The sequence below is a fragment of the Solanum stenotomum genome, chromosome 1, assembly GCF_019186545.1.
Source record: "Solanum stenotomum isolate F172 chromosome 1, ASM1918654v1, whole genome shotgun sequence".
NCBI classification, from domain to species: Eukaryota; Viridiplantae; Streptophyta; class Magnoliopsida; order Solanales; family Solanaceae; genus Solanum; species Solanum stenotomum.
In genome coordinates, this window is record NC_064282.1 from 21,690,424 (window position 1) to 21,712,266 (window position 21,843).

The 21,843-nt window shown below is 31.3% G+C and overlaps 1 protein-coding gene across 6 annotated transcripts; it reads left to right on the forward strand.

The window, feature by feature from the left end:
* The first annotated feature begins 1,729 nt into the window (after positions 1 to 1,729).
* Positions 1,730 to 19,140, forward strand: LOC125875605 (protein DETOXIFICATION 43). Of its 6 annotated transcripts, none has more exons than XM_049556617.1 (14): positions 1,730 to 1,808; positions 6,978 to 7,104; positions 7,203 to 7,324; positions 7,592 to 7,849; positions 7,931 to 8,112; positions 8,204 to 8,339; positions 8,453 to 8,549; positions 8,633 to 8,733; positions 8,884 to 9,047; positions 9,133 to 9,204; positions 9,292 to 9,408; positions 9,485 to 9,580; positions 9,662 to 9,783; positions 9,860 to 10,179. In XM_049556617.1, exons 2-14 carry the CDS (start codon positions 7,028 to 7,030, stop codon positions 9,927 to 9,929), a joined length of 1,614 nt encoding a protein of 537 aa, XP_049412574.1. In that variant the 5' UTR covers positions 1,730 to 1,808; positions 6,978 to 7,027; the 3' UTR covers positions 9,930 to 10,179. The 6 variants fall into 6 exon arrangements, with proteins under 6 accessions (XP_049412574.1, XP_049412558.1, XP_049412581.1 ...); XM_049556624.1 differs by lacking the exons at positions 1,730 to 1,808; positions 9,485 to 9,580; positions 9,662 to 9,783; positions 9,860 to 10,179 and adding exons at positions 6,714 to 6,898; positions 18,704 to 18,799; positions 18,881 to 19,002; positions 19,080 to 19,140; XM_049556608.1 differs by lacking the exon at positions 1,730 to 1,808 and adding an exon at positions 6,714 to 6,898 and having other exon boundaries at positions 9,860 to 10,180.
* Positions 19,141 to 21,843: the final 2,703 nt, after the last annotated feature.

Here is a 21,843-nt window from a genome sequence, read left to right on the forward strand (position 1 = left end):
GACACACATGTGTGTGTGTGAGAGAGAGAGAGAGATTCACGTGTATATGTGATACAAGATAAATAGGAGAGTGATGATAGAGATTTGTTATGTATTCCAGATACATGTGATTTCACTTGGATACAATGTATCTAAAATAAATTTGACCACATGTATCCTGAGATACATTTATATGGACATATCTGAACGTATCTGGACGCATCAAAATCTAGTAAGATACGTAATATTGCAAATTAGAGTATATCTAAGTAATTAGCTCCTAAACTAGTGAGATTTATGTAAGTTTTCTATAAAAAAAACCTTTTCATTTCTTGCGTGTAAAAATGAAAATCTCTCATTAAAAAAAATTCAACTTATAAAAGAAATTGTAAATGTCCGACAAAATCAATTCTCTCGCTTAATGTTTGTCAAAATTATATATAAATAATTTTGAGATAATATTTCTCACTTACATAACAAACACAACAAATTAAGAAACCCGTTTATTTTTAAAAAAAAAATTAACAAAAATATTTTCTTAAAAAACAAGTAGTTTTTAACTTAATTTTTAGTGTTTGGTAAGTGAGAATTTTTTTAATCCCAAATCATTTATAATTAATACTCCATATGTCCCTTTTTATTTGTCCAATTTTGAGTTTTTACTTGTCATTTTTAACAAATAGAAAAAGACTATTTTTTTTTACCTATTATATCCTCAATTTATTTAGAGAGTTAACTGTAGACATTAAAATTTTGTGGGACTCTACAAGACGTGTTCAATTTAAGTTGGGACTCTACATGGTGTTCAATCCCAATTAGAATTATTGGAGGCTACTCAACCCTAAACCCTAGTTCATGCCTATATAAAGGGTACTATATTCCCTTGAAGTTGCATCTCGAATATTCTGCAAATTCAAGGAATATTCACAAATAAATCAATTTCAAACCATCCTAGTTAGAGAAATACGCCACTAACGATCCGCGAATCATGGTTAAATCTTAAGAGAGAGAGAAGAATCAAGGGAGGAACAAATTTGTACCCGCAATGTTTATCAATAAAATTATGTTTCTTCATATTTTATTTGTGATTGGAATTTATTTTCTGTCACTTTAAAATTTGTTCCAAACATTAACATTTTTTAAAAAGATAGAACATATTTAATGAGTAAATTGATTTTGAAATTTTATCAATTAATAGGGGTAAAATGATAAACTCAGTATATCAATTATTATTTCTATGAGAATGAAATGGCGTGGAAAGTGAGGTGGGCGGCATGAATAAGAAAAAGACAATAAACTTAAAATTTCACTTATGAAACTTATTTTTTCTATTTCAAGAAAAGTTATTTTCTTGATTTTGAGAAATTTAAATATTTTGACCAGAATACTACGCATCACATTCCATCTTAAATTTGAAGCTTGTAAAATTTAAAGCAACTCATATGTGCACGTTTTAACATTCATTAGCCACACACTCACACTCCTCCTACCCTGCTACCCCACCCACACCCCAAGAAATGAAAAGAAGACAAAAATCAACCACAAAACTTATGATAATTCCACTCAAATATCATTTAAAGTAAGAAAAAACACATATTTTTATTAATTGAAAGTATAATGTGTTTACAGATATAAGAAGTATTAAAATGAAATTTTATAAAAACTTGAAGGACTAAAAGTGCTACTAAACAAACTTTCTATCTCCTCTATAAATAGGCCATCAAAAATGAAAATTAAATGTCTACAAATTGAAACAAAGAAGCCAGTGGACTAGAAGAGAACTTGTTTGGCAACTTTCAATCATTTGTACTTTTAACTTCCACATAAAGGTATGTCCAAAACTTCTTAGTTACAACATCAACTTCAAAATTAATTAATAGTTGTTATTTCAAGCTCAATCTATTCACACGTCTTAATAATATTATATTTTCATCCCTTCTTTTGGAAAATATATATGTTGATATTGAACTAACTTTGGTTCCTTTTTATTCATTTCTTTGAATGAGATCATGCACATTATCATGTGTGCCTAATTCTTATATATCCAACAAATCAAACATTCTTTTACATTTTTAGTGTCAAAAGAAAAATAATATTAAATATTTCAATGAGACTATCAAGCAATTTAATTTCAAGCTTTAAGTGAAGAAGACAAGAAAATTCAAAATTCACTTCTAATCAACCATTAGAAAGAAAAAAAGATACATTCCCTATCAAAGTGATAAAGTTACTTTCCTTGACTTTGTTCCTGAAAAAGAAGTGGCTATCTACTAATTACTCACTCTATTAGAATTTCGATGACGCATTTTTCTTTTTAGTCTATAAAAAAATGATATTAATTTTTCTGTATTTGAATTTAAACTACTTATTTACCATTTGTAAGATTGCGTATAGTCTAAATATCTATAAGTTATTTCTTAAATTTCGTATTAGTTAAAGTGTTATCACGTTGAGTGTATAAAAGATACGTATAAGGAAGTAGTGCATGATGATGAGGAAAAGTTAGCAACATTAATATAGACCAAATTTCAAACACCATGCATTATCATATGTGTTGTTAGCCACACGTTGAAAAGTTTGGTCTTTTCTCTACTTTCTGTTAGTTGTTTTGATTACATATTTTTAACAATTTTAGAATGCCACTACTTCCTTAACCTTTTTAAAAAAAATACTTAATAATCTTTTTCTTTCTTTTTGGGTTAACAATTGCGTGAGCACAAGTGGAATTCTTTTTGTGATATATAACAATAATTCTAGTGTAAAACACTCTATCGTTTTTCCAACAAATGATAAGGACACTAAGTCTAAAAGAAAAGAAGATAACCAAAGTATTACACTTATTATTATTGGTGGAAAAGGAAATATTGGTCGATACTTCCTCCGTCTTTAATTGGTATGAGGTAGTTTGAATCGACACGAAGTTAAAGAAAGAAAAAAAGAAATATTTTTGAAATTTGTGTTCAGAAATAAGTCATAAATATTAGTGTGACTATACATCATTTTTATTAAGGATAAAATAAGCATTTTTAAAGTTAAATATTATTATAAATATGCCATTCTTTTTTAAACTAACTAAAAAGTAAAGTGAATCATATAAATTAGAACAGAGAAAGTAATTTGAATTACTTATTTCCAAATATTTAAAATTGATTCACTCACTAGGGGGCATCGGGACATAAAAAATGTAAAATATGAAAATTGAAATTATTTTTATTTGATCATCTAATAAGATTGTATAAACATTGAATTTTATTATTCATTTTTATAGTTTTTACAAATTATAAGATCTTCATGTTTATTAAACAAATACGGAAATACAATTTAACAAATCAACTTCAAATTAATCTAATTTCAAATAAGTGATTTCAGCTTTTAACAACTTAAATAACTTTATTTGTTGAATAATGGGACGTCGAATGAGTACAATAAATCTCTTACTTTTATTTAGAAACCAACAAAAAAAACCTAACAACACTACTTCTGTCAAGACAATGAAAACAAAATATGAAGTACTAACAAACAGGACACCATATATGTACATATATACATACGGTAGGGATATGAGTTAGTGCCAGCATGGATTAAGCGTACGTTACTCTCTCCGTCCAATAATAGTTATCCAACAATACTTGTCCAGTTTAAAATATCAAGATATAATTTATCTTTTGGGTCTATTTTACCCTTGCTATTAAATAGTACTATCATCTAACACATTTCTCAGAGCATTAAGTTTAATAAAGTCAAAGGATAAAATAGAACTCCCTCTATCCCTAATTACTTGTCCACTTTTGAAATGACACATCTATTAAGAAAACAATTATTGACATAGTGAGTTTACCATTTTACCCCTATTAATTATGAAGTGAATGAATTAAAATTTAAGATTTTCAAAAAGTTCTACCTTTTTTAAAGTAATTAATTGAGGGTATAATAGGTAAAAAAGTTGTCCTTTCTTGATTTGTCAAAATTGACAAATAATTAGGAACAACTATAAAGGAAAAAATGGACAAGTAATTAGGGACAGAAGAAGTAACAGATTGTTTCTTAAGGGGTGTGCCAAGTTGGACAACTATTGTTGAATAGGGAGAATATTTTTCTACTTTAATTTAGGTGATACAGATAAAATTTTAAAAGTTTACTAAATTTTTTTATATATATTTTAAATATTTTAAATTATTAATTACTATAATTTATAATATTTTTTACTTACTTTTTAAATATATAATAAATTTTAAAAATAAGATAAATATTTAAAATAATTTATTTTTTAAAATATCCTTGATTAGAAGCGGCATACCAATGAACAACCACTACTTGCTTATGGCCTCTTGTAGTTAGTAGTTAATTAATAATGAGCTCTCTCTAATTATGACAAAATCAGAAATCTGTCCACGGCCAGAAATTGGAACCTTGTACTTGATTTTGGGCCCTAATAATAATCACCTTTTGCCCCAAAATAGTCACCATTTAGTCTAGAGAGGATATATGATGTTTAGTTTATGAATTTTTTTCTTAGGAAATTCACATAAACCATCTATTTAGAATCTATTAGGCAAAAAAGTTAAGTGATCCAGAATTCATAAATTTAAATTTTTGAATTCGTCTGTAGTGTGGATCTCACTAAACCGCACAAATGTATACACATTTTAGTGTATTAGGCCATGGTCTAGTGGAAAATGAAGTATTGAGAGAAGAATCATGAGGTTTCAGATTCATGTTTTTTCAATAGAAGTAAAAAAAAGATTAGAAAATTTCTTCTCATCTGTATGAGCTTCGCTGGATAAAATTACTTGATACTTATGTTTGTTAAGAGATAACACAGAGAAATAATTGAAGTGCATGCGCATAAATTAATTTGGACACCATTAAAATAAATCCTAGGATAAATAACGAAGGTTATCTAAGTGAGCCTTTAACTAGACAAGAAGCTAGCATTCCGTGTCGGTGCATATGAAGAGCCTAAAACTAGAAATTAAATCATATTATTTAGAACTTAAAACAAAAACTCTAGCTTTTCGAATCGAGATCGAAATTTCAAGAATTTTAATAGCTCAATTTGTTGATTATCTAAACTTTCATCTTACTACTAAGAGGTCGATTTTCAACTTGTAATCTCCTCCCCTATTTCCTCCTTCCCCTGCCAGGGGCAGAGCCACCTTGTACGAAGGGGGTTCATCCGAACCTCCTTCGACAGAAAATTATATTACTTATACAGGCTTAAAATAATTTTTTATGTATATATAGTAGATATCGAACCCCCTTCGGCTACTTCGTGTGTCTATTTCTACATATTTTGAACCCCCTTATTGAAAATTCTGACTCCGCCACTGCCATGCCGGTTATTTTTAAAGAAATATTGACAACATTAGTCTTCATAGACCATTTTCCTATTATTATTTTTTATCGTGAAAAACAAGGCATTCTTTTCTTAAGCTTTAATTTTCCTTGTTGATTATTTCCATGATCTTTCCTCCTCCTTTTTTTTCTTTTGGCCTAAAAATGATACTGCACTTATCTAGTGGAGTACCTATTCTGTACATGGGGTAGTCGATCTCGTTCATAGTATTTTAATGCCAACGAGGATCGAGACTCCTACGTACTGTAAGAATATTTTATATTATCAAATGTAATTTAATATGTTATAACAGGCTACATATCATTTGTCCTATGTTGTTAATAACACATTAATAAAGTCATTTGTAATTATCTTTTAAATAACTTAGTTATAATATTTTAATTATATAGTCAATATATATAACTTAAACTCTATTTAAAGACCGGTCTCTTGAATCGAGAAGGCTTATTTGGAGACGGCACACATGAACAGATATACCTTTCTATGTTGGTTTTGTTGATTCATCATCTAATTCTCTTCATTAATATAAAAATTCTGAAAGAACAGAAAAAATATAGTTTTTAATTTACTGATATGGAAAGGTCTATTTTTTTGTGCAAATTTTGCTTTGTAAACAACTTGGGGAAATTGAACTAAGGCAGGTTCATTCCTGCCTACTTTGTCTGTCCATTCCTATTTGTTCCTTTTAATTCTTTTAAACATAAAAGAAATAAAATTATAGTCTACAGTATAACATGATCATATAAATTAAGACACAAAAAATAGTTGTGCTTTCAGTTACAAAAGCTACACATTTTTGCTTGATTCTTTAATTAAGATTAGTATTTCCTCTAGTCCAATATAAATAAATTATAAGGGTGTGTGTCAAAATGGATTATCAAGGTGTGACACATGTATATATATATATATATATAGTCATTCTTTGAGATTTAAAAATAACTGAAAACTCCATTAAAAAGAAGTGTAATTTTGAAAATATATGCTATATATTTTTTATACATAATTTTCTTTTTACTATGTTTCAAAATGAATAACCCCTTTCTCTTTTTGACAATATTTTACTTTCAGTTTTCCACTATGTTTAAAATTATAAAATTAGAGGACATTTTGATACATTTGATATAACTTTAATTTAGAACTATAAAATTGAAAAAAAAATCTTTTTTATTTTCTTAAATTTTGTGCCAGACAAATTAGGTTATTCTTTTTGTAACGGAAGGGGAATTATTTTGGTCATTACTATTTTGTATTTTTATACAGGAAAAGATGCTTATATTTCCTACCTAGTCCTAGTCCTCCTTTTTTTTGTTATAAATAAATGAATTAGAGGAAAATATGTGTCATCAAGATACTACGGAAAAGTACAATAAGTGCATGCCTAGATGCGTTAAACTCACTTATTATCTTCATTAAACTTAACCTATATCTATACAACCATTTTACTACCAGTTTCATTTAATTCTTTGTCCTCAACTTTTATTGAAAACTTAATAGAGAATTTAGTCATACTATAAATTCATTCACTTGTTAATTTTACTCTCCTCCATTGCTTTCTTCCATCAGGTTCTTTTCAAATTACTCATTCTTTATATTATTTTTCATACCATTTGTGACTAAATTTTGAATTTTTGATGATTTTTAGGTGCCCTAGCCAACGCGTTTTGCGCGATAAGTTATCAAAATCAAGGACTCATGGCTGAAGTTGGCAATGTAGCTTGCACTGAAAGAAGATGGAACATACCAATCTTTGTTTTCTTTGAAGACATTAGGTACATTTTGTCAAATATTTGTTGATTTTTTTTCTCCAAATACTGAATTTTGCTCGGTTTAATCACTTTATGTAGTTTGTTTTTCTTGTGGTGTTTAGGAATGTCTTTAAATTCGATGATCTTGGCATGGAAATCCTACGTATCGCGTTCCCTGCAGCTCTTGCATTAGCTGCTGATCCTATTGCTTCTCTCATTGATACAGCATTCATCGGTCATTTAGGTATGTACGTTTAGGATTAAAGTTCAGGTAGTCAAGCGAGTGGTATCAAAATTCACCTCAATGTGAACATAGGACTTTTGTATTCAAAAGCTTTACTTGACAAAAGACGTGTTAATTTAGTCATGAAAATAGGACAGATACAATCTTCATCAGTATTAGTAAGGACAGCACAGTCACATTTTTTTGTTTGTTAGAAGTTTAAATCATTAAATGTAAGCATTAATAACTTGACTATTTTGCCCTTACAATTATTTTTAATCATTGCAGGGGCAGTTGAAATTGCAGCAGTAGGAGTTTCAATTGCCATTTTTAATCAAGCCTCTAAAGTCACAATTTTCCCTTTAGTGAACATAACTACTTCATTTGTTGCTGAGGAAGATACTGTTAGAAGAATTAGTGAAAAAGAAGCAAAAGCTGATTTGGAGAAGGGTAAAATGGAGAAGAATGATTCAACAAAACAGCTAATACTAACTGGTGATAATAACAATGACAAGACGGAAACCAAAGAGACTGTGTTAGCACCAGGTATATCTTACGAGTTTAACTTTTATACACTGACAGTCATTTTTTTTACTATAACTAAACAAAATAATGTTACGTTTACAGAATTTAAGACGACAAAATGTGAGTCTTTGGATAATAAAAGTAAAGGCAAACTCAAACATGTGAAGCGACATATTCCATCAGCTTCAACTGCAATTCTCATGGGATGCATTCTTGGCATTCTCCAGACGATTTTCCTTATATTTCTGGCGAAACCAATTTTAAGCTTAATGGGTGTGAAATCTGTAAGTACAACATCATTAGTACATATTAAATTATGTGACCATGTCATCAGAAAGAAAGAGTAACATGGTTTTATTTAACGAAATCATACAGGATTCTCCTATGCTTTCTCCAGCAAAGAAGTATTTGACCTTGAGGGCAATTGGTGCCCCTGCAGTCCTTCTTTCTTTGGCTATGCAAGGCGTTTTTCGCGGTTTCAAGGATACTAGAACTCCGTTATTAGCTACTGGTAAGTAGTATTTACTCTGCTATTGAACCAACAACTACTTAAAATACATCAAATAAAATTAAATTAAGATAATTGATCCAATTCTTATCGTTATTTTTCTTCAATTGTATCAGTTGCTGGAGATTTGACAAACATAATTTTGGACCCAATCTTTATTTTTGTTTTCCGTTGGGGTGTTAGTGGTGCTGCCATTGCTCATGTTCTTTCTCAGTAAGTCCTTTTTCTGAATCAAAACTAATTTCAAGTTATATAGTCACACAATTTCTAATATCACTCTGTTGTGTTTCCTTTAGGTACTTGATATCGATTATTCTCCTATTTAAATTGATGACAGAAGTTGATCTATTACCTCCTAGCGCGAAAGATCTGCAGTTCAGCAAATTTCTCAAGAATGGTAAGTAACTGATAGAAGGCGAAAAAGGGCATATAATTATAATATACATACATGTATACTTAAGATACTGAAACGACTATCATTACTGGTACCAAATCAACAACAATTCATAAGTACGTTAATTAAGTTGATAAACTTTGATTGCTGTAGGATTTTGGTTACTAGCAAGGGTGATAGCTGTTACATTTTGTGTGACATTGGCTGCATCGTTGGCTGCACGATTAGGCACAACGCAGATGGCTGCATTTCAAGTTTGCTTACAAATCTGGCTAACATCATCTCTGCTTGCTGATGGATTAGCTGTAGCAGGACAGGTAAAAAAACACACCAACTACACATTTAGGCAATAATAATGTCACTATTAAGTAGAAATGAGACTTCGGTTTTCTTCTTTTCCAGGCAATACTTGCTTCTTCATTTGCTGAGAAAGACTTCCAAAAGGCAAAGGCTGCAGGAGTTCGAGTCCTACAGGTACTGTTCAATAAGTTTGGCTTTAGGCTACTAATTTTATAAAACACGCCTTAAATAGTGATACTGATAAATTTTCTCATTATGCAGATGGGATTAGTGTTGGGATTCGGACTTTCTATAGTTGTTGCAATTGGGTTATACTTCGGATCAGGAGTCTTTTCAAAGGACAAAAATGTTATCCGTTTCATAATCATTGCCATCCCGGTACCATTCAATAAACATTTTTTCCGATTCTTTTAATTTTCTTTCAGTATTATTAACTTATTTTTCGATCGATCAGTTTGTTGCTGGTACACAACCAATCAATTCAGTGGCATTTGTGTTAGATGGTGTCAACTTTGGAGCAAATGATTTTGCATACTCTGCATATTCCATGGTTAGTTAGTTAGATTAGACAACTAATTTACCTTTTGAATTTAATTAGAGCAAATCGTTAATGTAAGTAATTTTTATGTAGGTTTTGGTTGGTGCACTAACCATAACCTGTGAGTTTGTCCTTTCAAAAACCAATGGCTACATTGGTATATGGATTGCTTTAGCCATATTCATGGTCCTGCGTACATTTGCCGGTTTATGGAGGTAATCTATCATTCGTTACCTGGAAAAATAAAATCATAATAAGATACAAACTTAATTGACTCGATATTGATTACAGGATGGGGACAGGAACAGGACCATGGCGTTTTCTGCGGGTTCCACCGATGTCAGCAGAAGTCAAGTCATAGAGTTGCTAGAGCACTTATCTGACTATATATATTATTCCATCTATTATTTTCCTTGGGAGTTATAATTATTTTCCTTGCGTATAGGGTAAAAATTCTACAGAATTTTTTACTCATATATATATGTTACTATAATTTAATAATAATATATAGTGATGTCATTTTCATATGATTTTGACATTTTTGTAATGGAATATGGCTAGCAGCTAGATATATATGTAGAATATATTTTGGCATATAAACTTTTAAATGTTTTTGGTGTCATATATTCATGAGTCATTACATAATGTCCTTAAATTTTCTTTTTTTTTGTTGTTGTTGAAAACAAAATTTCCTCCTTAGTTCATCCGTGAAAAAGAATCTCCAAATAAACTTGGAAATTGACTTTTTCTCTGAAGTTGAACTCAAAAAAATACGTTTGGTCCTAAAATTTTGAAAGAATTATCAAGAACAACTTTAATTTATAATGGTTAAATACAACTTCAACTTTCAAATATAATTTTTCACTGATTTATTTTTTTCAGATTTCACCAATATCCTAGATAATTCACGTTATCGAACATCTCTAGTCAAAATAAGTCTGCAAACTCCATGTCTTTTTCCTTGTAATTAGTCATGCATTTATTTATGGAATTTTTACAAAAAATTATAGTTTGATGCAATATATCACATTTACGTACTTAATATTTTCACATAACACCTGTATAGCCTCTTTTTTTTTTCTTTTCAACAAATACTTATACAATATTATGTATTTAATATACACCACGTATAAATCATGTATAAGATATGTTTTTACACTTTCACATTATAATAGTACTTTATTTTAAAAAAAATTGTGTTTCGTCACCTATAAACTTTAACTACGAACCTCCAATAAATGGATCAAATCTTTTTCAAATATCTTCAAATTTAACCACACATGACGCGTGAACGAACCACAACACAAATTTATTTTTAAAAATCTTAAAATTCAAATAAAAAATAAAGTTCATCAAGAACATGTTCACAATGCCTACATTATTTTCTCCGAAGGTTCACACAGGTAATTTTCCCTTTATTTATTGTATACTTTGAGAGGATTGATCATTATAATAAATGGAGTATAGTTTAAAGCTGGCCAATCAATAATTTCTGACTAGAGTCGTTACTAATGTCGTCGATAATACAGAATGCCAGCTATATCAAGTCCACATTCATATGAAAAGACATATAGTAATATTATTTTATTTATTTTTATTTCCATTGTTGATCGGGAGCCTACATTGGAGTCTTGACTAAATCTGAATCGCGGACTGTAGAATTCATTTGGGGATAACGCTCCCAATAAGATTTGCTCCATACGCAGAACTTGAATCCAAGACCTCTGGTTAAGGTGAAGCAATAATATTATTTTTCTATGATTATTGATGTTGATTCATGATATAGAAGCTGAAAGAATTAATAAAAATAATGGAAAAGGGTCAAAAATACCCTTAAGCCATCCGAAATAGCTCATATTTACCCTTAAACTATATTTTGGCTCAAAACTATCCTTTCCGTCAAACTACTGGGTCAAAAGTGCCCTTCTTATTAACGGAAGTTGTTAAATGCCATGTGGCTACCATGTGGATGCCACATTGCACGCCAATAGGGTTCCACTGCCACATAGACTAAATCCCTAAATCTTAATTACTCTTTTTTTCCCCCTCATTTCATTATTTTCCAGAAACGATTTCACCCCTTCTCCCTCATTTCGCGGCTAGGGTTTCACAGTTTTCTTTGTCGCTGGGTTTCAAAGTGGATATTTGTGGTTGTAGGTTAGTAAATCTTTTTTCTTATTTTATTATGTTTACAACCACGAATATCCACTTTGAAATCCAACCCCAAAGAAAGCTATGAAACCCTAGCCGCGAAATGAGGGGAAAGTTGTGAAATTCTAACTATCATGCTTTGAAATCGTAAACATAATAAAATAAGAAAAAATATTTACTAACCTACAACCACGAATATCCACTTTGAAACCCATCCCCGAATAAAGCTATGAAACCCTAGCCGCAAAATGAGGAGAAAGTTGTGAAATCCTAACTATCATGCTTTGAAATCGAAAACATAATAAAATAAGAAAAAAAGATTTACTAACCTACAACCACGGATATCCACTTTGAAACCCAGCCACGAAGAAAACTGTGAAACCCTAGCCGCGAAATGAGGGAGAAAGGGTGAAATTGTTTCTGGAAAAATAATGAAATGAGGGGGGAAAAGAGTAATTAGGATTTAGGGATTTAGTCTATGTGGCAGTGGAACCCTATTGGCATGCAATGTGGCATCCACATGGCATTTAAAGTATTCTAAAGTGCCTTTTCAAGAAATGTGATTTTACGTGTTAAATTATGTGACCATGTCATCAGAAAGAAAGAGTAACATGGTTTTATTTAACGAAATCATACAGGATTCTCCTATGCTTTCCCCAGCAAAGAAGTATTTGACCTTGAGGGCAATTGATGCCCCTGCAGTCCTTCTTTCTTTGGCTATGCAAGGCGTTTTTCGCGGTTTCAAGGATACTAGAACTCCGTTATTCGCAACTGGTAACTAGTATTTAGTCTTCTACTTAAAGTACAATTATTATAATTGATCCAACTCTTATCATAATTTTTCTTCTATTATGTCAGTTGCAGGAGATTTAACAAACATAATTTTGGACCCAATATTTATTTTTGTTTTCCGTTAGGGTGTTAGTGGTGCTGCCATTGCTCATGTTCTTTCTCAGTAAGTCCTTTTTCTGAATCAAAACTAATTTCAAGTTATATAGTCACACAATTTCTAATATCACTCTGTTATGTTTTCTTTAGGTACTTGATATCGATTATTCTCCTATGTAAATTGATCACAAAAGTTAATCTATTACCTCCTAGCGCGAAAGATCTGCAGTTCAGCAAATTTCTCAAGAATGGTAAGTAAATGATAGAAGGCGAAAAAAGGCATATATTATACTTAAGATACTGAAACGATTCATATGTACCTTAATAAACTTTGATTGCTGCAGGATTTTGGTTACTGGCAAGGGTGATAGCTGTTACATTTTGTGTGACATTGGCTGCATCGTTGGCTGCACGATTAGGCACAACGCAGATGGCTGCATTTCAAGTTTGCTTACAAATCTGGCTAACATCATCTCTGCTTGCTGATGGATTAGCTGTAGCAGGACAGGTAAAAAAACACACCAACAACACATTTAGAAATGAAACTTGCTTTCTGATTACTGCGATTTCATCTTTTCTAGGCAATACTTGCTACTTCATTTGCTGAGAATGACTTCCAAAAGGCAAAGGCTGCAGGAGTTCGAGTCCTACAGGTACTACTATATAACAAGTTGCACTACAATAGAATTTGGCTTTAGGCTACTAATTTTATACAACGCGCGTATACTGATAAAGTTTTTTATTATGCAGATGGGATTAGTGTTGGGATTCGGACTAGCTATGGTCGTTGCAATTGGGTTATATTTCGGATCAGGAGTCTTTTCAAAGGACAAGAATGTTATCCGTCTTATAATCATTGCTATCCCGGTACAATTCAATAAACATTTTTTCCGATTCTTTTAATTTTCTTTCAGTATTATTAACTTATTTTCCAAATCGATGGATCAGTTTGTTGCTGGTACACAACCAATCAATTCAGTGGCATTTGTGTTAGATGGTGTCAACTTTGGAGCAAATGATTTTGCATACTCTGCATATTCCATGGTTGGTTAGTTAGTTTAGACAACTAATTTACCTTTTGAATTTAATTACCGCTTTAATTAATGTAAAGTGATTCTTATTGTGGGGTTCCAAGCCCCATTTTGGTTAAAGTCTTAAGTTGGTACAACTTCATACCAACTAAATCTTACCAAGATAATTACATAGTTGCAAAGTTTGAAACTTTTGTATTTTTTATATGTCATTGGTGACATCATAAGAAGTAGATTTCTCCTATAAATAGAAAGCCATTTTGCTCATTTCTACACACACCAAAATTAGAGAGAAAACACCATTTTGAGAGCAAAGTGAGGTATTCCATAGACTATACAAGAAAAGTAGTCTGTGAAGAAAAATAGAGTGTGAGCGATATTTTAGTAAGGTAGAAATCAAAAGAGTGTTATTCTTTTTGAGTGTGTAGTAGTCATTTTGAGTATTGTATTCGTGACTACACAGTGTAAAATTCCTTACTATAGTGATATCAGTTGCTCCTCTTGGCCCGTGGTTTTTCCCTTATTTAGAAGGGTTTCCACGTAAAATTCTTGGTGTCATTATTTTCCCATTATATTTCCATTACTTTTACCATATATATTTTTGTGCTTGTCCATTTTTTTCCCAACAAACTGGTATCAGAGCCAAGGTTTTATCTGACTATGCTCTGTGGTTGCAGCACAGTCTGAACTTCCACATCAGAAAAGATTTACTTTGATTTGCAATATCTATATTTTTTGGGGATAAACAATGGAAGCCAACACAAGTAGAATGGTTGCTTTAAATGGTGTTAATTATGCCATTTGGAAGGGGAAAATGGAAGATCTGCTTTATGTCAAGAATTTTTATCAACCAGTCTTTGCCACTGTAAAGCCTGATAATAAAACAGATGAAGAGTGGAATTTGTTGCATAGACAGGTTTGTGGATTCATTAGGCAATGGGTTGACGATAATGTGTTGAACCATATTTCTGGGGAGACACATGCTCGAACCCTATGGGAGCATCTTGAAAGTTTATATGCTCGGAAGACTGGCAACAATAAAATGTTCTTGATAAAGCAGATGTTGAGTTTAAAGTATCATGATGGTTCTCCGATGACAGACCATCTGAATAATTTTCAGGGGATCATGAAACAATTATCTGCTATGGGCATCAAATTTGATGAAGAAATTCAAGGCTTGCTTCTACTTGGTTCCCTACCAGACTCTTGGGAAACATTTAGAACTTCATTGTCAAATTCTGCTCCGGATAGTGTGATCTCAATGGATTCCGCCAAGAGTAGTGTCTTGAACGAAGAGATGAGAAGAAAATCCCAAGGTTCTTCTTCGTCGGATGTCCTGATAACTGGCTCCAGGGGGAGAAACAAAACTCGTGGTTCTCAAAATAGAGAACAAAATAGGAGCAAATCCAAAGGCAGACTTAAGGACATTGAGTGTTATCATTGTGGCATGAAAGGGCATACAAAGAAATTCTGCAGGAAGCTGAAGAGGGAGAACAAAAACAAGGAGGAAACTAAAGAAGATGGCAATGAAAATTGCCTAGCCACCGTCACCACTGAAGATCTTGTTACCGTCCTTGATGCAGATATGATAAATATTGCTTGTGATGAGTCAAGCTGGGTTGTGGACACTGGTGCCGCTTCTCACGTGACATCAAAGAATGATTTTTTCTCTTCCTATACTCCTGGTGATTTTGGAACCTTGAGTATGGGTAATAAGACTGTTTCTAGGGTGGTTGGTATTGGTACAATTTGTTTGAAAACTAGTGGTGNATTTCCTCTAGTCCAATATAAATAAATTATAAGGGTGTGTGTCAAAATGGATTATCAAGGTGTGACACATGTATATATATATATATATATAGTCATTCTTTGAGATTTAAAAATAACTGAAAACTCCATTAAAAAGAAGTGTAATTTTGAAAATATATGCTATATATTTTTTATACATAATTTTCTTTTTACTATGTTTCAAAATGAATAACCCCTTTCTCTTTTTGACAATATTTTACTTTCAGTTTTCCACTATGTTTAAAATTATAAAATTAGAGGACATTTTGATACATTTGATATAACTTTAATTTAGAACTATAAAATTGAAAAAAAAATCTTTTTTATTTTCTTAAATTTTGTGCCAGACAAATTAGGTTATTCTTTTTGTAACGGAAGGGGAATTATTTTGGTCATTACTATTTTGTATTTTTATACAGGAAAAGATGCTTATATTTCCTACCTAGTCCTAGTCCTCCTTTTTTTTGTTATAAATAAATGAATTAGAGGAAAATATGTGTCATCAAGATACTACGGAAAAGTACAATAAGTGCATGCCTAGATGCGTTAAACTCACTTATTATCTTCATTAAACTTAACCTATATCTATACAACCATTTTACTACCAGTTTCATTTAATTCTTTGTCCTCAACTTTTATTGAAAACTTAATAGAGAATTTAGTCATACTATAAATTCATTCACTTGTTAATTTTACTCTCCTCCATTGCTTTCTTCCATCAGGTTCTTTTCAAATTACTCATTCTTTATATTATTTTTCATACCATTTGTGACTAAATTTTGAATTTTTGATGATTTTTAGGTGCCCTAGCCAACGCGTTTTGCGCGATAAGTTATCAAAATCAAGGACTCATGGCTGAAGTTGGCAATGTAGCTTGCACTGAAAGAAGATGGAACATACCAATCTTTGTTTTCTTTGAAGACATTAGGTACATTTTGTCAAATATTTGTTGATTTTTTTTCTCCAAATACTGAATTTTGCTCGGTTTAATCACTTTATGTAGTTTGTTTTTCTTGTGGTGTTTAGGAATGTCTTTAAATTCGATGATCTTGGCATGGAAATCCTACGTATCGCGTTCCCTGCAGCTCTTGCATTAGCTGCTGATCCTATTGCTTCTCTCATTGATACAGCATTCATCGGTCATTTAGGTATGTACGTTTAGGATTAAAGTTCAGGTAGTCAAGCGAGTGGTATCAAAATTCACCTCAATGTGAACATAGGACTTTTGTATTCAAAAGCTTTACTTGACAAAAGACGTGTTAATTTAGTCATGAAAATAGGACAGATACAATCTTCATCAGTATTAGTAAGGACAGCACAGTCACATTTTTTTGTTTGTTAGAAGTTTAAATCATTAAATGTAAGCATTAATAACTTGACTATTTTGCCCTTACAATTATTTTTAATCATTGCAGGGGCAGTTGAAATTGCAGCAGTAGGAGTTTCAATTGCCATTTTTAATCAAGCCTCTAAAGTCACAATTTTCCCTTTAGTGAACATAACTACTTCATTTGTTGCTGAGGAAGATACTGTTAGAAGAATTAGTGAAAAAGAAGCAAAAGCTGATTTGGAGAAGGGTAAAATGGAGAAGAATGATTCAACAAAACAGCTAATACTAACTGGTGATAATAACAATGACAAGACGGAAACCAAAGAGACTGTGTTAGCACCAGGTATATCTTACGAGTTTAACTTTTATACACTGACAGTCATTTTTTTTACTATAACTAAACAAAATAATGTTACGTTTACAGAATTTAAGACGACAAAATGTGAGTCTTTGGATAATAAAAGTAAAGGCAAACTCAAACATGTGAAGCGACATATTCCATCAGCTTCAACTGCAATTCTCATGGGATGCATTCTTGGCATTCTCCAGACGATTTTCCTTATATTTCTGGTGAAACCAATTTTAAGCTTAATGGGTGTGAAATCTGTAAGTACAACATCATTAGTACATATTAAATTATGTGACCATGTCATCAGAAAGAAAGAGTAACATGGTTTTATTTAACGAAATCATACAGGATTCTCCTATGCTTTCTCCAGCAAAGAAGTATTTGACCTTGAGGGCAATTGGTGCCCCTGCAGTCCTTCTTTCTTTGGCTATGCAAGGCGTTTTTCGCGGTTTCAAGGATACTAGAACTCCGTTATTCGCTACTGGTAACTAGTATTTACTCTGCTATTGAACCAACAACTACTTAAAATACATCAAATAAAATTAAATTAAGATAATTGCTCCAACTCTTATCGTTATTTTTCTTCAATTGTATCAGTTGCTGGAGATTTGACAAACATAATTTTGGACCCAATATTTATTTTTGTTTTCCGTTGGGGTGTTAGTGGTGCTGCCATTGCTCATGTTCTTTCTCAGTAAGTCCGTTTTCTGAATCAAAACTAATTTCAAGTTATATAGTCACACAATTACTAATATCACTCTGTTGTGTTTCCTTTAGGTACTTGATAACGATTATTCTCCTATTTAAATTGATGACAGAAGTTGATCTATTACCTCCTAGCGCGAAAGATCTGCAGTTCAGCAAATTTCTCAAGAATGGTAAGTAAATGATAGAAGGCGAAAAAGGGCATATAAGATACTGAAACGACCATCACTGGTACCAAATCAACAACAATTCATAAGTACGTTAATTAAGTTGATAAACTTTGATTGCTGTAGGATTTTGGTTACTAGCAAGGGTGATAGCTGTTACATTTTGTGTGACATTGGCTGCATCGTTGGCTGCACGATTAGGCACAACGCAGATGGCTGCATTTCAAGTTTGCTTACAAATCTGGCTAACATCATCTCTGCTTGCTGATGGATTAGCTGTAGCAGGACAGGTAAAAAAACACACCAACTACACATTTAGAAATGAAACTTGCTTTCTGATTACTGCGATTTCATCTTTTCCAGGCAATACTTGCTACTTCATTTGCTGAGAATGACTTCCAAAAGGCAAAGGCTGCAGGAGTTCGAGTCCTACAGGTACTACTATATAACAAGTTGCACTACAATAGAATTTGGCTTTAGGCTACTAATTTTATACAACGCGCCTAAAGAGGATAAAGTTTTTCATTATGCAGATGGGATTAGTGTTGGGATTCGGACTAGCTATGTTCGTTGCAATTGGGTTATATTTCGGATCAGGAGTCTTTTCAAAGGACAAGAATGTTATCCGTCTTATAACCATTGCCATCCCGGTACAATTCAATAAACATTTTTTCCGATTCTTTTAATTTTCTTTCAGTATTATTAACTTATTTTTCAATCGATCAGTTTGTTGCTGGTACACAACCAATCAATTCAGTGGCATTTGTGTTAGATGGTGTCAACTTTGGAGCAAATGATTTTGCATACTCTGCATATTCCATGGTTGGTTAGTTAGTTTAGACAACTAATTTACCTTTTGAATTTAATTACCGCTTTAATTAATGTAAAGTGATTCTTATGTAGGTTTTAGTTGGTGCATTAACCATAACCTCTGAGTTTTTCCTTTACAAATCCAATGGTTACACTGGAATATGGATTGCTTTAACCATATTCATGGTCCTGCGTACATTTGCCGGTTTATGGAGGTAATTTCTCATCTCTAACATCTTAAAATAAAATTATAATAAGATACGAACTCAATTGACTCGATAATTGATTACAGGATGGGGACAGGAACAGGACCATGGCGTTTTCTGCGGGTTCCGGCAGAAGCCAAGTCATAGAGTTGCTAGAGCACTTATGTCACTATATATATTCAATCTATTATTTTCCTAGGGAGTTACTATTATTTTTCTTGCGTATAGGGTAAAAATTCTACAGATTTTTTTTATGTGATGTCATTTTTATATGATTTTGACATTTTGTAATGGAATATGCCTAATAGCTAGATACATATGAAACTTTTAAATTTTTTTGGTGTCATATATTCATGACATTATGTCCTTAAATTTTCTTTATTTGTTGTTGCTGAAAACATAATTTCCTCCTTAATTAGTTCAGCCGTGAAAATAATCTCCAAATTAAATTGGAAATTAAGGCATTTTGCCACGAAAATATATTATTGTTTTTTTAGAGTTGAACTTAGAAAAATACATTTGGTGGCACACTAAATTACACTATTTAATATTCGAGATAATTCATGTTATCAATCATCTCTAGTCAAAATAAGTCTGTAAACTCCATGTCTTTTTCCTTGTAATTAATCATTCATTTCTTTATGGGATTTTTACAAAATATATAGTTCAATACAATATATTACATCTCGTAGTTATTGTGTTACATCTCCTGTAAGCTTTAAATTTTATTTTATTAGTAGAATTCTTGTCTAACTTATATAAAAAAAATGTTATGTCACATTTTTTTATGATAAATTTGAAGGGGTGATTTTATAAAAGAAAAACTTTAATTCAAGTGATTTTATTGAAATAAATTAAAGTTGACTTTGTTATACAATTCTTCGTAGTTCAGTGACCTTGTGAGATATTTACTCTTTATTTATATATAACATTTTGAACACTGTTAGACGCAATAGAGACTTCAGTGAAACCTGTGCTGCATTAATAGGAATTTCATGGCGCTATGACAAAAACATAAGGAACATTGAAATTGAAATTCTGGACATTTCTCGTGAATTTTTTGGCTCCGCTACTAATTAACTGGATGCATCTCTGTTTATTTGTGTTTATATAGTACCTCATTATGCAGGGGAATAAACTCAAATGTATTCTAAGTTTGTCTATTGTTTTAATATTATCTTGATTGAAAAATTGATTCAGAAACGTTCATTCTAAATCCATGCGAATAATAATTTTAACCATGATTGATCCTTGTTCTCACCCTAACAAAAATTAGTCGGAAGTAAAATCTATTATGAGACTAATTAGGGTTACATCACACTTATAAGGCATATGTATTTTACCCAAACTAATTAGAATTGGGAAACTCTTTCCTCAACTAAACCCGTGGAAAAGTTTCCTTAATATTTTTCTAATCATTTAGCAAACTATTACTACTAAATTTATGTAGTAATAGTTTTGTATATTAGTAATTATTACATTCATTTTGTATGTTAATAATTAGTACATTCATTGCATTAATAATTTTGTATATTCATTATTTCTCCCAGAGTTATAGTATTATACTTATGGTATTATTTAAATTATGAATTTAAATTTATCATTAATTATAATTTTGCTAAATTCTTTTATATATTTTTTTGAAAGTTGGTGCACCTATCACCTTATTTATTTTGATTATGTTACTGAAAATATACTACTCAAAACAAATAGCACGTTGAATTTCTGCTCCACTAGCATTTCATGTGTCAAAGTTAATTCATCAAATAGTTATCGACTTTTAAATTTTTCTATAAAAATCACTAAGAAAACTTTTTTGCTATAAATTCACTTAATTTATAGATAGTTTTTCGAAAAATAACTAATTTTTTAAGGATACCATTTTGTTGAGGTTAGCCCTCACCGAGAGAAAACTCAATATTAATCGACAACCTGACGTGCATACCATTTGGTTTAATTAAGAATTAATAGATTAGGCTTATCAATTTTTAAAAATTAACAATAAAAAATAGACTTAATATCATAAATTAAAGGAGAAAATTATATTACGAAGTCAAATTGGAGGACTCTTAAATTATCCCTTTTGAATGAACATTAGTTTTTTAAGCTTATTAGAGAATTGCATAAAAATAAGAATTCCGAATGTTACGGCTTTAGAAGTTTATAACTCAAAAATCTAGTAGTTTCAGAATGGACAAAGTTATGCTCTAACTTATTTCTACAAACTTGAACCGAGCAAGATAAAAATCCTTCCAAATATTATCTTGCAAATTCATATCAGACAAGATAAAACGTAGTATGTTATAATAAAATAAGATCATAATTAATTTAAGAAAGAAAAAATAGAAACCAACTACACTAGGAGAAATTCGTGCCATGTGGCATCCAAGATGATGTTAAGACGTGGCGAACCCATTTCACCTGTTTTTGTCCTTTATTTAGGACTACTATAATATAATGTCATTCATTGCTTCTTTTGTCCCCACATTTCATTATCAAAAATAGGGGACTCGACAAATCCAACATATATTTTTCCATTAAAGAAATCTGCCCAACTTCACCCACTATTTATCTGCAATGTCATTTGAGGGGCCTCTCATCATTTACTATTTTAACCTACACATTCAAAGTCTTTGCCCAAATTTTCAAACTTTAAAAGAAATCTACCCTTTTGTCACCATCCATGACTATCTCAAGTTAAAACCTATGTTTGGACAACACTCCACATTTTTTTATCCTCAAATACCAATCACCATCGAAACCTGCCCACTTCCTTTACTCCACAATCTAAATGACCCTTCTTTATTGAGTGGGTAGCAAATATGGAGAGATTATTAATATATATAAGCA